Genomic DNA, 15,969 nt, shown 5'->3' with positions numbered 1-15,969 from the left:
GTTACTGCTTAGCACTATGAAATTCAGTACCTCCACAGCTCTTGAATGGAACGATTTTTAATTTGGAAACAAAAGCTAGCTTAAGAATTTAAAGATGTTGCCCTCCACCCAAGGTTAATGTCTCTCAATTTACATTCCTTCATTCCACTAATATTTATTAAGCACCTACTATGTGCCTGGCACTGTTCCAAATAGTAGACACAGTCTCTAAATACTTAAAATAAAATCAAGTCAATGAAATCCAAACAATAGAATTGAGGGAACTAAATGAATTTCGCAGGAAAGGGGTCAATGCCTATTTATATTACAACTTATAGATAGACATCTGACCATTTGCTCAGAAACAAACCCATCGAACAGCCAACGGGATGCACGGAAGTTCAAAGAATCATGCATAGCCAACAAAAACAATAAATGAATATTGGGTCACTAAACTGTGAGAATGCCAGATGTTCCTGAAACTCTGCTCATGGTTACATTGGGAGCAAAGTTAAATTCTTAATGCAGAAAACAAATAGGAAGCAAGATTGTACTTGGGTCAGATGGATATGAGTCAACTAGAAAGCATATTTGTAAAGGACTATCAATGAAGTCACTAAAACATTGGAAACAATCTTTTCTTTTGGAAAAGATCGGTAAAGGGAGGAATGTGAGAGGATTTTCCCATACCCTATCTTCCATCTTCAACCTTTACATGGATCTTGCTGTAAGGGCATCACAATCAAAGGGCATGCCTGAAGCACAGTGAAACAGAACAAGGCAGGAGTATGTTAGAAATAGTGGCCTAGGAAGATACTCATATACTAGCTAACATGTATAAGGAAGCCAGGGCTTTTAAATGCAAAGAACCACTATTTCTACATTTTTTTACACAAGGAAATAATCCAGTGGAAAAGCCCTATCCCAAGACACTGACTCAGCCTCCATAAAGACCATCTTGTCATTCCTGTCTTGGATGTACAGTGGCCTTTCTTTTACCTAACTGATTATGACGTCTCTGATGAGATCCTCTGAGGATGGAAGAAATGAGCGAGTTCTTTCTAAAGATGAAGGGAACTAGCGCATAATGAAATGAAAGAAACACACCCCGTGAAGCTATGTAAGTGGCGGGTTGTAATCCGGACTCTCCGATAGCTTCCATTTCTATAGGGCAATAATAACGGCTCCTTTTCCCTCACCTTAAGTCCTCTGCCAATTCCAACTCTCAGCCAAAAGCAAACGATTGTGAAAATCAGATCAGCAATTCTAAAACTGGCTAAAATTCACGAAAATGAAAATGATGAAGATGTAGGGCATTTTCCAAAATAAAGTAGAAAGAACTTTATCCTTAGTCTATTTTACAATTAGTGAAGTACATCACACAAGAACTTCCAATTCCTTAGAAAACTACAAAGCAGTATCATATGACAAAGGTACAGTATTAAGTTAGTAGAAAGTTTACATAAGCATAAAAGCTCTACTTCCCACTCTTTACAAACTTGACAGTGACCAGAAGGTAGTTTTTCACTTAAGATCTTTGAAGCCAAGCAGTTAAGTGAAAAATTCCAAGACAACTTTTGGAACAGCTTAATGGACATAATAGAAGCATATATGTGAATTTTAAAATAAAACAAATGCATCAAAGACTAAACGTGGAGTACACACACCTCACAATGAGAATACAATCAGATGGCAGAAGGCAAAACTCTCAATCAGAGAGCGAGGGGTGATGCATGTGAGAAGGGCCCTGGGATTGAATTATCGCTCAGCTAATGTCTTCAATTCCCCAGGCCTTAGTCAGTGGTTTGGGACAAACATGGTATTTGGTCACAAAGTACAACAGTAGAGATCTGTATCTGGGATGAGGAGGGAGCTTAGAACCCTGGGGACACTGTAGACACTTGACTCTATGATAATGAGGAGAGAGGTATGAGGACACGAGAGCGCTCACGAGGCTCTGTGCTCTCTTATGACAGGCACCAACCAAATCACAACATACTATAAAGGTACTCAATTTACTACGCTAGTTGGAAGATCTGAAGTAGCTACATGGAAGTTTCTCTGGGAAAGGTCCAGCACTGGAATAACTATGGTGTCACACTCAGAGTTGGTAGAGGAAAGGAGGTCAGAGGTTGACTTGCGGAAGATGATCTTTCTTCACAGAGAGGACCAGAGCATTCAGTTCTCTAGAAAGTTCTATTAGTCTTGATCTTGTCTCTACAAAGAAAATAACGGGAAAATCCAAAGTGAGTTTATGAGTATAACCTTCTCTATTTTAACCAAGACTTACTCAGTGTTTAATTAGAGTGATAATTCAAAAACCTTTGCCTTATCTCAGAATTATTCTCTATGGTTACTACAGAAAAAAGAATTACCATTTAATTACCTATATATACTTTACTCTCAGTTAAAAACCTGAGTAGAAATGAGGAATGACTGCTAGCAAGAACAGGGTTTCTTTTGGGGGAGATGAAAATTTTCTAAAATCAGGGAGTGGTGAGGGCCACACAACTCTGTGAATATACTAAATACCACCGAATTGTATGCTTTAAAAGGGTGAATTTTATGGTATATGAATTATATCAATAAAACTGTTAAAAGCCTGGTTAGAGAATAAGTTTTCTTAGAATTTCTCATTCACCTAGTGAATACTTCTCCAAGATTATCCTACTTGTATAATTTAACAATTTAAATTGTCAGGCTAACCATTTTAGAATTTCAAAAATTGTCTTTTGCTAAAATATGTTTGTCTAACACTATATTAGAAATTATAGTGTTGAACAGTGTTGTATACTAATTAAGCACATCTTTTGTAAAAAATATATTTTATTGATTTTTTACAGAGAAGAAGGGAGAGGGATAGAGAGTCAGAAACATCGATGAGAGAGAAACATCAATCAGCTGCCTCCTGCACACCGATGCTCTATCCACTGACCCAAACCAGCCAGGGCTAATTAAGCACATCTGAATTAGTATACAACCTCTAAACTGCTTAGCTTTAAAACTGCCTTTAAAACAATATTCAACTAAAGCTATCTCTTTACAATTCAAATGGATGTTATTTTAAAAGACTGCTTCTATACTACTCAACAACTCCCCCATCAGAGCAATAGTTTGAATTAATTGGTCACATTGATGCCCAACACACTACCTGGCTTACATACAGACTGAGAATGGAATCAAAGGAAATTGATCCAGATGTATTAAGGTGATGTAGCTTAATCCTGGCCGGTAGTGGTGGTGATGGTGGTGGTGGTGTGTATGTATGTGTGTGTATACATAGGCATAACCACCTGTGTGCTTGCACTCACTTGCACAAACCAAACTCCTCTAAATTTTATCATTTGAGGTAAGTGACCAGTCCCACAATATTGCTCAGAGGTCCATCACAAGACTCCATAGAAAAAATAATAATACATCAGTGTAGATACCCTTTATATCCTTCATCAAAAAGACCAATGCTATGATAATGGTACAAAATGACAAAGCTATATAAACTATACTTGCAGACAAATAGCTTTCTGTTGCATTATGTTAAGACAAGGTTTTCAGGGTAAGAAGAGATATATGCAATTCAAATATAACTAGAGGCCCAGTGCATGAAATTCGTGCAAGCGTAGGCTTTCCTTCCCCTGGCTGCCAGCACCGGCTTCCCTCGCAGGCCCAGCTTTGTCCGGAAGTAAGTCTGGTCTAATTAGCATATTACGCTTTTATTATCATAGATAGGGAGGAAAATTGCAATGTTAAATTTGCATAAAAAAATCTCAATATGATCGGTCATTTTTAAATGTCCAGTTCAGTAGTGTTAAGTGCATTCACATTGTTGTGCAACTGACCTCCAGAACTTTCTCATCTTCCCCAACTGAAGCTCTCTCCCCATTAAGCAATAGCTCCCTATTCCCCCTGTCCTTGGCAACCACCATCCTAATTTCCATCTCTATGAATCTGACTATACTAGGTACCTCATATAAGTGGAATGATATGGTATTTGTCCTTTTGGGTCTGGCTTATTGTACTTAGTGTAATGATTTCAGGTTCATCCATATTGTAGCATGTCCAGAACCTCATTCATTTTAAAGGGTGACTAATAATATTCCATTGTGTGGATATACCGCATTTTGTTTATCTTGATTGATAATTTTAACTTCTTGATTTTTTTTCGGTTTGAACCCACAGCATTTCTCTAGCTTTTTTTTTTTCTGTCAAGCCCTGTGGATGATGATAAACTGCCAACTCAATTACTTTTCAAATATAATTCATGGCATGATAAACTCTGCTCACTGCTGTTAAGATCTCCACAGTGCAAGGACTCCTGGGACAAAAAGCCCTCTATTTGAATGGCTATTCTGGTTACCCAATTCTTGTTCTCTTTCCTGTCTGGGGTGAGAAAGCTGCTTCAATATTTTTTAAGGATAACTTTGCTTTGCTTTTCCCCCCCAAAATATGTTTTTATTGATTTTAGAGACAGAAAGGGAAAGGGAGAGAGAAAAACATTGAAGTGCGAAACATTGATCGGCTGCCTCCTGAACAACCCCTAGTGGAGATCGAGCTAGAAAGCAGGGAATGTATTCTGGAAATAGAACCAGGGACCTCTTGGTGCATGGGACGATGCCCAACAGAGCCACACTGGCCAGGGCTCACTTTGCTTTCCCAGTGATAAAACCACAAAGAAGATTTGGCTGAAAGTATCAACTGACAGGCTGGCACACTGTAGAGAAAATCAGATATTCCAGGATAGAAAGCGAAGTAATTTATTACTGTTTTGCCTTGTATTTAGAAGCGTCTCTGGGCTCTCTGCTGGGATTGCTCCAATCATCCGCTTCCGGTGTGGTCTTGTAATGGCGCCATGCTGACTTATTGAATACTGGAAGCCTCTCGAATGATTCACTTGAAAGAGCCTAATGGAAAAAAATATACACCAAAGGGCCACAGTGCCATTTGTCTCACATGAAATACAAATTCAAATTTTATATTTAAAACATTAGAAACCTTAATATATATTTTTTGAATTATATTAAAACTATACTATTCTAGTAGATTACTTAGACTGGGAGGATGAAATGAAAGCTTTTTTAAAGGAATAAAAATATTCATTCATTCAAAGCTAGTACTGACGTACACATGACCACAACAAAAAGCATTTTAATCCAGTTAATACTGCTTTGAGATACTTTGGACTATACGGTCTTAGGCCAAGCACTACTGTTCACTGGGCAACCATTCTCCCAAAGGGCTCAGAAAGAAAAAAAATTCCATACATACTAGATTTACAAACATAAAGCCATAAAGTGTTATCAAATATCACACATTCAAATGCACTGGCATCTAAGATAAACACTTCAAATACTAGTGAAGTTACGGTATAATACATTACATGTATGTTATATTTTATAACATATAGCACACTATGTGGCCGTTAAAAAGGAGCCAGTTCTCTATGAACTGATAGGAAAAGATCTCCAATACATACTGGAAAGTAAAAAAATATACAGCAAAGTGCTGAAATAATCATTTATGTGAAAAAAAATTAAATTTTTTCTAGAAGGATCCACAAGAAACTGGTACCTTTGGTTACCGCTGGGAACAGAATAGGGTGATTTTGGGCCGGTGGTGGGAGAGACTTAGTTCTCCCTTTTGTAGCATTAAAATTCTGTAATATGTACTTATATAACCTATTCAAAAAATACTTCAAATATTCTAGAGTTTAGAAGTCAAGAAAAGTATAACAGTATCAATGAATGAGAAAATCTGTGTCACAGAGAACTCTGTTATTAGATCAGCCTTTTTTAATGACTATATTATGATAACTGAGTTATTGTGGCTTTGGGAAAGCCAGCAAGTTTTTAAAGCAACAGACCAAAAGATTTCAGTTTATGATAATCTGTCTCCTGCTAGATGAGTCCTTTCAATGGATATGCAATCTTTTGAAAATCACAACTTTGAATTAAGGTTTTAAAAATCAATCATTTTACTCTTTATAGCTCCATATTTCATATTTTGCTATATCTGACTGTACAGTCAAGGGTGAGGCATAACATGGTTTTCACATAAAACTTAAGTAAATCTGAGGCTGAATATAAGAGATAATAGATGCTATGGTCTATTATCTAGTAGTTATTAGAACTTACAGTTTTAAAGCGTAGATGCCTTCATACTAACAGAAAAAAAAATGCATTACCTTCAAATAAATTACAGCATCTGTACCCACTCCTTCCATAGAATACAGTTTTAGATCTCCTTGGAAATATCTAGCATACAGACGAGAAATTGGCAAGCCATAACCAAATCCAGCCTACAGGGGAAAGAAAATGAATTCCATGAGACAGGCACACACGCCATCACGTTTGGTATGAGGATCATTCAAGATTAAAATAAATTCTTGATTCAGACTTAAAAGAAAAAAAAACCAATTGATTCAACCTCTACAATGCTGTATATGCTCGCCTATGGCAAACAAACTATTTTCACTCTACAAAAGCACTTCTCGTAGGTTTAGAAAATAATAGGAATACTGCAATTTTTGACTAGTGCTTTCTTAGCACTTGAAAGCACATTTTTAAAGCAAATCCCAATCGAGTGGGATTTGAACTGGCAACAAAACGAAACCACATCATTTCAAAGTTTCATTATCAGATTCCCTTGCTCTCTGAAGCAAAGAAATAAATTGAATAGCACAGCAGTGCAAATCTACCAGCACCAAGGCTAACACATTGAAAAGAAAATTTCCTGAGTGACTACTTCCTAAGGTTATAGGAATACTACAAGATTTGGATATATGGTAGTGCATATACTAGTATTTTTAAAGACAAGAATTCCAGTACCCACCTATATCTCTATATCAGCCGGGGGCAAACTATGGCCCGCGGGCCGGATCTGGCCCGTTTGAAATGAATAAAACTAAAAAAAAAAAAAGACCGTACCCTTTTATGTAATGATGTTTACTTTGAATTTATATTAGTTCACACAAGCACTCCATCCATGCTTTTGTTCCGGCCCTCCGGTCCATTGTGGCCCTCGAGTCAAAAAGTTTGCCCACCCCTGCTCTATATCGTAGAACTCTGACTGTCAGTAATAGGTTGTTGGGGGCGGGGAGGGGAAGGCCTTAGGTATTAAAAACAATAAAAACAACTGAGACTGAAGCTGGGGTAGAGGGAAAGCTTCAGTCCCTCTGATTAAATCCTTTGCTAAGGTTAACAAAGGAGTTGGTGGGGTCATGTGATTGGGCTTTAGGCAGTTGCATGGGCTTTAGGCTCAGATACACTTAAATTGAAACTTGCTTTTTGTGCAACTCTGACCAATTTTTTCCCAATATATATTTTTTAAAAATTTCTATCATTCTATTTTTTAAAATACATTTTATTGATTTTTTTACAGAGAGGAAGGGAGAGGGATAGAGAGTTAGAAACATCAATGAGAGAGAAGCATTGATCAGCTGCCTCCTGCACACCCCCTACTGGGGATGTGCCCACAACCAAGGTACATGCCCTTGGCCAAAATCAAACCTGGGACCCTTCAGTCCGCAGGCCGACACTCTATCCACTGAGCCAAACCAGCTAGGGCTCCCAATATATTTTTATTGATTTCAGAGAAAAGGGGAGAGGAAGAGAGAGAGAGAAACAACAGTGATGAGAGAGAATCATTGCTCAGCTGCCTCCTGCACGCCCCCTACTGGGGATTGAGCCCTCAACCCAGGCATGTGCCTTGACCGGGAATCGAACCATGACCTCCTGCTTCATAGTTTGATGCTCAACCACTGAGCCACACCAGCCAGGCAACTCTGAGCAATTTACTGCACCTCTGTGAGAATGTCTTCTCATTGGAAAATGTAGTAATTAAAAAAAACAACTTAACTCGTCAGACATAATAAAACTAAATGCATGGAAATTGCTATTATGGCTACTACAGAAGAGCAATTCTACTATGTTACATGGATTTCTACCATCTTCCCTAGATTTTTTCCTCAGGGGAGGGCCTAACTCAAAGGGCTGGGTATGACAGGAGTGTACCCCGTCTTTTAAGGGCATTAAGACTGACAGAGTGTGGCCAGTAGTGAAGACAAAACAGCCACAATGGTTACTGAGATCACCACAGTCAAGAAGCCAGTGTACGCCAGCAAGAGGCCAGGAAAACAGCTTTATCCATTCCAGCAAAGCCCAGACCCTACTCTCAGGTGTGCCAGGGACCAGCCGACAATGCCTGGGGCCAACACAGGCCTGATGTGAGGAGGCAGGCAAGCCCGGAGTCCTGTGCACAGAGGAGGGGCCTCTAACTCAGATTTGGTGAGGTGCAGGGAAGCTTTCCCAGGGTGTCAAAAGGTCAATAGGAGCTGGCTCGGAGGGCATTTCTGAAAAACAAATGCATGTGTCACAGCACAGAGCTGGAACACAGTAACGTGTTGGGTGAGGACGCTATGTTCTCTAGTAGTACACATCTGCATGCCCACTTTATTTGTTTTAATATTTTTATTGATTTTTAGAGAGAGAGAGGAAAGGAGAGGGAAGGAGGGAGAAGGAGAGAGAGAAAGAGACAGTCAATCGGCTGCCTCCTGCACGCCCCTTCCCGGGGATCAAGCCTGCAGCCCAGGCATGTGCCCTGACTGAGAATTGAACCAGCAACCTTTCGGTGCCCACCCAACTAAGCCACATCGGCCAGGGCCACACTTTAAAGCCGAGGACAGTTTACTAACTGGGAGGGATGTTAGTGGAAGCATTTCTTCACAAGGAGAGGCCATATGGTACACTGGAAAGAACACCGACATAGCCAGTGCTGTGATGAGCTCAATGACCTTGGGCGAGGGACTAAGCTTATTCTCTCATCTACAAAATGGGATGGTGCACACGCATTTTTTAAGGTCTCTTGCTTCAGGTGTTCAGTTTCATTAACAAATAACTATGACATAACAGCTATCCCCAGGATGGTATTTTGAGACCTGGAATAGACAACTCAAATTCCTTTTAAATAACTGGGCAAGGCTCTAGATTTGCTCTAGTGGGTGTTTCTCCCCCCACCCCACCCCCGCCCTGCACCCCCCACCTTTTGACATTTATTTAAGTAGGTACCAGGAGCCTGGTCAAGGCAATGCCTTTCAAAATTGATTTTTCATGAATTTTCTTGAATCCAATGTAAGTGACTCCCTCTCTGTTTTCAACATGCTGAGTTAATAAACTCTGTCTTGAATAAACAATGCAAAATGTAAGATTTTATTCATGCAAATAAAATATAATCTTACGTGCTTACCAGTCAGGTAGAACTTGAAAATGAAGCTTAATTTATACCCTGAACCATTTTGCAGACTGATAGATGTTGCTGTGTTTAATGACAAAGGGTTCAATTGTTGTTTGTCAATTAGAAACACTCAGCAGGGGAAGAAAGTGTGGCCCTACCAGGATCTCAATGCTGCCATGGTAACCAGACTGTTCTCACTGCCTTAATAGGGCTGAAGGTTATTTCCAGAGTGAGACAGAAAGGGCTCTGAAAATGCATATGCCACCTATATGTTTGCTGCTTGTGCTATTTAATATAAAAAATGTAGTGTTCCTAATTTTGACATTTTAATTATATAAACAAATTTGGTGGGGAAGTTCAAGGGCCCGGGGTGATTTGGCCTCTATGGTATGCACACAAAAGTGCTAGGACCACACTACAGCCACGCATGCTGCACTGTTCCTTTGCTCACCCGCAATTGGACTTCCACCCCCTTCAGGGGTAGCTCCAGGTAGTAAATGGTGCTCCTGGAGCACCTGTAACCACAAGAAATGCCTTTTCTCTGTATTTGGGAGTAAGGCACGGAGCTCTGAGTGTGTCTCAGACACAAATTAGAGAAGAAATCTCAGTCCAAAGGCTTCACAAAGAAAGCAGCAGTGGCATAAAATTCTCCCTCCTCCAAGCCAGGCCCACACAGGGAGCATTCCAATTCAATGAGGCTTATGCCCAGCCGTGGGGAGTCCCTGCCCATGTTAACGGTCTTTCCTTAAGCAGCAGTTTAAGATGCTTACCAGAGGGGCAGCTCTTGAAGGCTCCAGGCTTGGTCTAGGAGCAGTGGAATACATGTAGTTAAAAAGACGATCTATTTTTCGAAGGGGGACGCCACCACCTAGGTCGCTGATCTGTAATGGAAGAAAAAGAAGAGGAGGAGGAGGTGGTGAAGGGGGGGGAGGGAGGAGTCATTCCAGACTTAATAGGAGACAACAAGTTTATTAAATAAAGCGCATATGAGATTACTCTCAAGTGTACAAGGGCTTTGAGCCCCCAATGAAATATGAACAGTGTAAAACAAAGAAGGTAGGAAAGTGTCATGGGATCCCACGGGCTTGGGTTTGAGACCCTGTTTGCTCCCTGAAACACAGGCTGCTAATAAAGTTTAAATGAGGTAACTTAAGTCAAAGATCTAACATAGTGCTTGACAAATACCGACATTCAGCAAATGTCAGTCTTCTTCCCTTCCCTCTGATTCCACAATGTCTAGATACTATGACATGAACTGACAAAGTGTATGTACAAACAAAGCAGTTACCTTAATGGACAAGTCTTCTTTACCCAGAGTGACAAGGGTTTTAACCGCTGGGTAGGCCTCTTTTCTGTCTTCATAGAGTTCAACTGTTGCTCTCATTGAGTTCTGAAATAATAAGCCCTTTTCTTTACAACCCTCACAAACCACAATTTAAAAAAAGAAACTCACATGAGCTTACTTATGCACTATTTTTTGTGGGGGGTGGGGAGTGGATAGTGGTTGCATTTATATGACATTTTTTCCCTCTAAAGAACTTAGCTCGCCGAAACCGGTTTGGCTCAGTGGATAGAGCGTCGGCCTGCGGACTGAAAGGTCCAAGGTTCGATTCCGGTCAAGGGCATGTACCTGGGTTGCGGGCACATCCCCAGTGGGAGGTGTGCAGGAGGCAGCTGATCGATGTTTCTCTCTCATCGATATTTCTAACTCTCTATCTCTCTCCCTTCCTCTCTGTAAAAAATCAATAAAATATATTTTTTTAAAAAAAGAACTTAGCTCAATGTGGGTTCAGATCATGGAAACACTCCCTGATGCTTTGTTTTTCATCCAGTTTAAGTCCCATCTACCATACTGCACATCAATTCTCCCCCCCCCGCCTTTTTTTTGTTAATCCTCACCTGAGGGTATTTTTCCATTGATATTTAGAGAGAGTGGAAGGGAGGAGAAGAGACAGAGAGAAACATCGATGTGAGAGAGACACATCGATTGGCTGCCTTCTGCATGCGCCCCAACCAGGGCCGGGGATCATGCCTGCAACCCAGGTACGTGCCCTTGACCAGAATCAAACCCAGGACCCTTCGGTCCACAGGCCGACGCTCTATCCACTGAGCCAAACTGGCTGGGCTTTCCTCCCTTTTTTCTTTTAGTTTGGCTTTAGGGTATTCAAGCCATTCGACTTTCAACCAAGAGGAATGTTTTCATCGTGTGGCACAAGGCCGCAGAGGCTCACTGGTGAACCTGAAATCTACTTATCAGCCTGCGGTTTCAGAGCGCCTTTCCTCTAAAAGCAGGTGGAAAACCTGCTTCCCACAGAATGAATCATTTGGTTGGGAAAAAAAAAGTGGAAGACGCCAGTTAAAAAGAAGCCACAGCTGTTGAGGAGAAAGTTCACAACTGAATGCCCATCTCCACCTTTGAGTGTTGCATTAATAACAGCATCGTTTTGGGGAAGCAAATCAGCATAAGTGATTTTCAGGTGTTCAATTTAGGGTTTCGCACATAGTGGCAGAAATGAAATTTTAGCTCCAAAGCCTTGTGCCTGTAATTCTGCTACTGTAAATGCCATTAGCTACTGGTTAACAAAAGCAGCAGCTTAAGCCAGAGAGATTCTAAAGACTCTTTTTTTGGGGGAGGGTCTTTTTTGGTTTAATCCTTCCATATCTTTCTCCTCTGCCTCTGTCAGATCTTCTGAATTGACTCGAATATGTAAAAGGGTTACGGTAGCTCTCAGGACTAGAACAACTACTAATGCACCAGCACAGTTAATGTTCAGAGGCGTAAATATGTGTAAAATTGTTTTTATGTTGATCTGTGTACCATCAATAAAACCTTGCCAGGTTTGGAAACTAAAAAGCATCTCTAATCTCCTAACTGAAGAAAAAACAGTATGGATTTTACATCAAATCACTAAAGTACAATTAAGCTTCAAAATCAATATATACTAATATTCACAAAGACTACACTGTACACAGCAATTTTTCAGCTCACAGTGTACAAATTATAAAACCCACAGGATATCAGAAATAGAATTTTTTAAATGGTATGCAAAACCTTTTTCTTATGCTAATGTAATGAATCCATTATGCCCTGAATCAAAGTAATTTAAAATGAAGACTTCTTCCCATGTTGTTAAATTCCACTTACCTTGAACAACTCAAATAGCATGTGAAACAGATGTGAGGGCACATAAACTACCTGAATAGGTTTGCCTGGAGCTTTGGCTGAAAACAGAGACAAAATCGTCAATGAATAAGGACCCAAACTAGAAGAAAGTAAAAAATGTTTGCATTCTATTTTCTGAGTACATAAAAAGGAATTCTACAAAAGGCTAATTTAGGTTTCCACCTCTAAAGGCAGGGCTGAGCAAATGCTTTGGAAGTCCAACAAAATTTTTTTTGCGGGGCGGGGGGGGGGGGGGAGGGATCCAGGTCCTTTACTTACCAGCTATGTGACCCTGGGCAAATTATTGAAATGCTTTGGAACTTAGTTGAGTATTATTGGAATATTATCACCTACATCATAATGTTCTAAGCATTACATAAGGCCACCCAAATATCACTGTTTTTTTTTCTTTTTAAAATTGTTTTTATTGATTTCAGAGTGAGGAAAGGAGAGAGAAACATCAATGGTGAGCGAGAATCATTCATTGGCTGCCTCCTGCACGCCCCCTACTGGGAATCGAGCCTGAAACCCGGGCATGTGTCCTGACCAGGAATTGAACAGGTGACCTGTCAGTGCACGGGAGGATGCTCAACCAATTGAGCCACACCGGCCAGGGCTCATTCAGTGTTTTTCAAATTGGGAGACACCCACCCCAGTGGTCAGCAGGGGGAATGTGAAGCCACAGAGGAAAAGGGGCACATCTTTTTGGTGAATTGGACTAAAGAGCAATGTTAAATTATGACAAACAAGGCATATTAGAGAGTAGAATGTAAGGTTCACATGACTTTTCTACTAGGAGCTAACAGACAGCCCCCTGGAGATCTACAGTCCTTTCTCCTTGCATCAGTGATTTTCTGGGGAAATCTAAGAAATGCCTAATTCCATGTCAAGCACTAAGAACAGTGTGAGCTATTGAGTAGATGCTAGAAAATGTAGTCCTCGTGACCTGAAATCACTTAAGAGACTGAAACTATGTGAACTTTCTTAAGTAGACCACAGACATACCCACCCATGTTATAATTTCAACCTAACTACTTCCTCTAATAAAGTACATAATTAACAGCATAAAGTAGAGAGAACATTCATTTGGTTCTTAGTTTACAAAGAGCTTGAACGTACATTATCCAATTGAATCCTTGTGATAATACTGTGTGCCTCATAGGGTGGGTGGCATTATTATGGGTGAAGACACAGGCTTTGCAGAGGCTACGTGACTTGCCCACCAGAACAGAAGAGGCGCTAAAACTGGACACCTGAACCAAGAGCTTTTGTGATTCTAAATCCTGATAATCAGTTATTTTTTAAATTACTAAGTTAATATATACAAATGATTTTAAAATTTGTTAAAAAGAAAACAAGTCCCTCCACCCTTTCCTGTCTAACCCCCCAGACTGCACCCAAGGCAGCCAATGAACTCTTCTGTACTTTGCCTATAGATTCTAGACCAATCACTGCAGAGCACCCACAACAATGTACCAGGATAACATTTCCTTCCCTGTGAGTCCAATGACATGATACATGCATCACTTGAAGAAGAATGTTCTCAGTCTTAAGGTGAAATGGATTCTCTTTATCGTCCTCCAACTGCTCAAAATCAGACTACCCTTTTTTAAAAATATATTTTATTGATTTTTTACAGAGAGGAAGGGAGAGGGATAGAGAGTTAGAAACAATGATGAGAGAGAAACACCGATCAGCTGCCTCCTGCACACTCCCCACTGGGGATGTGCCCGCAACCAAGGTACATGCCCTTGACCGGAATCGAACCTGGGACCCTTCAGTCCGCAGGCTGACGCTCTATCCGCTGAGCCAAACCAGTTAGGGCGAGACTACCCTTTTTAAGTTGCCGAACATTTGGACCATGTCTTTCTGATACAGGCTTACCTATTTCCCAGAACTTCTAACTACTCTTCCTCTTGGGTAACTGCAGAAGAAACTTATGCTTTCCTCTCCATATCACTAAAATCTTCCAGCTTTTTATTCTACTGCATGGTACCTACTCCATTCTTAAGGACTTTTCAAATTAGAATCAACTGCTTTCCAAACATGCTGCATAGCAATCATCCTCAAATCGTTTTTGATTGAAGTTCTAGAATGTTTTCGCTACTTTTTCTATCCCTAGTAAACACACCATCAAGACCGTCAGATAACCTACCTCAAAAAGGTGTGCAAGGGAGGTACATTTCTCAATCCTTAGTCCTCTGATTCACTTGATTGAAAGTTTGGCTGGGTACAGAATTCTTCATTCAAAATCATTTTCTCTCAGAATTTACAAAGGGGGGCCTGACAGTGCAGCTGCTAAGTTTAAATGCCAGTCACATTGTCATTCACACTGCTGGTTTTCACCTGAGGCCTGATACACCTTGGTTGTAATATTCTTGTTGAAGAATGAGGGACTGGATTAATCATTTCAGGTAGCTCTAACTTACACCAGCTTCCAACTAACCTCTACCCTTTCACTTCCCATTTCAGTCCTTTGCACCTCCTGGCTCTGCTCCTGGAGTCCCTCCAGGATAATCTCTGGCAACAGGTACCATCTCTTCTGCTGCCTCCTTTGTGGCTTCTTCTGCTTGACATATTTCCCTCTGGTTACCCTATACCAGTGGTCGGCAAACTCATTAGTCAACAGAGCCAAATATCAACAGTACAACGATTGAAATTTCTTTTGAGAGCCAAATTTTTTAAACTTAAAACTATATAGGTAGGTACATTGTTATTAACTTAATTAGGGTACTCCTAAGGCTTAGGAAGAGCCACACTCAAGGGGCCAAAGAGCCGCATGTGGCTTGAGAGCCGCAGTTTGCCGACCACGGCCCTATGGCAAGAGGTTATATCAGTGGGCCACTGATGAACCTCCTGGTTGCTTTGCTGTTTTTGTTTGGAGTACACTAAATGTTTATTTGTAGCAAAAGGCATGACTAGCTATATAAACAGCCTTCTGAATTCAACCTTTTTCACTCGAAATCTCAGGGAAATTAAAATACCTTTCATAGTTTTATTGTGTGTGTTTTAGTTCAATCAACACACTCTAAGAGCCTTCTGAAGACTTGCTCAATGACTTGGACTTTTCTTTGGGGGCAATATAGTTTACATGTCTGTCCTTCCCTTTAAAGCCATGCCAAATGTTTTGTCCATGACTCTTTTCTAATCCCGGATCCAGGAGCTTTTGTGTAGTGGACTCTTAATAAACATTTGCTGACTTTTTAAAATAAGATACAAATGGAATATATTCATAAGGTACATTTTAAAAAGTCAATGGAAAAAAACTGTCCAGGTTTTTCATGCTCAAGACTTAATGAAGTCTCTCTTTTGCACAGTCATTGCTCCAAATATCATTCATTAAAACAACATCTATTAAGTACCAAGAGAACTCTACATAAGATATGCAATTTTTATTTTCAGACAATTCTCCTATAAGAATTTAAAAAATGGAAGCTACAAAGAATAAAATGCATTCAAGGGAAAAGGGTTAATATCCAAAATTTATAAAGAACTCATATAACTCAACACCAAAAAACAAAACAAAAAACCCATCCAATTAAAAAATGAGCAGAGGACCCAAATAAACACTTCTCCAAAGAGGACATACATATGAAAAGATG

General features: G+C 40.1%; 1 protein-coding gene across 4 annotated transcripts in view; it reads right to left on the bottom strand.

The window, feature by feature from the left end:
• Nucleotides 1-1,978: 1,978 nt before the first annotated feature.
• Nucleotides 1,979-15,969, bottom strand: part of PDK3 (pyruvate dehydrogenase kinase 3) — a 65,702-nt gene continuing 51,711 nt past the window's right edge. The window contains exons 7-12 of one of the 4 annotated variants that reach the window (XM_006085640.3): nt 12,350-12,426; nt 10,493-10,594; nt 9,975-10,085; nt 6,158-6,271; nt 4,738-4,877; nt 1,979-2,196 (exon numbers count right to left, since the gene is read on the bottom strand). In XM_006085640.3, coding sequence (XP_006085702.1) covers nt 2,166-2,196; nt 4,738-4,877; nt 6,158-6,271; nt 9,975-10,085; nt 10,493-10,594; nt 12,350-12,426 — 575 coding nt within the window. In that variant the 3' untranslated portion in view covers nt 1,979-2,165. The remainder of the gene's footprint in view (nt 2,197-4,737; nt 4,878-6,157; nt 6,272-9,974; nt 10,086-10,492; nt 10,595-12,349; nt 12,427-15,969) is intronic. The other 3 variants (XM_006085641.3, XM_023751334.1, XM_023751332.1) reach the window with 3 other exon arrangements.

This window comes from Myotis lucifugus, unplaced genomic scaffold (genome assembly GCF_000147115.1).
Source record: "Myotis lucifugus unplaced genomic scaffold, Myoluc2.0 scaffold_20, whole genome shotgun sequence".
NCBI classification, from domain to species: Eukaryota; Metazoa; Chordata; class Mammalia; order Chiroptera; family Vespertilionidae; genus Myotis; species Myotis lucifugus.
The sequence above is the reverse complement of the archived record's forward strand: the minus strand, read 5'-3'. Positions and strand labels throughout refer to the sequence as shown.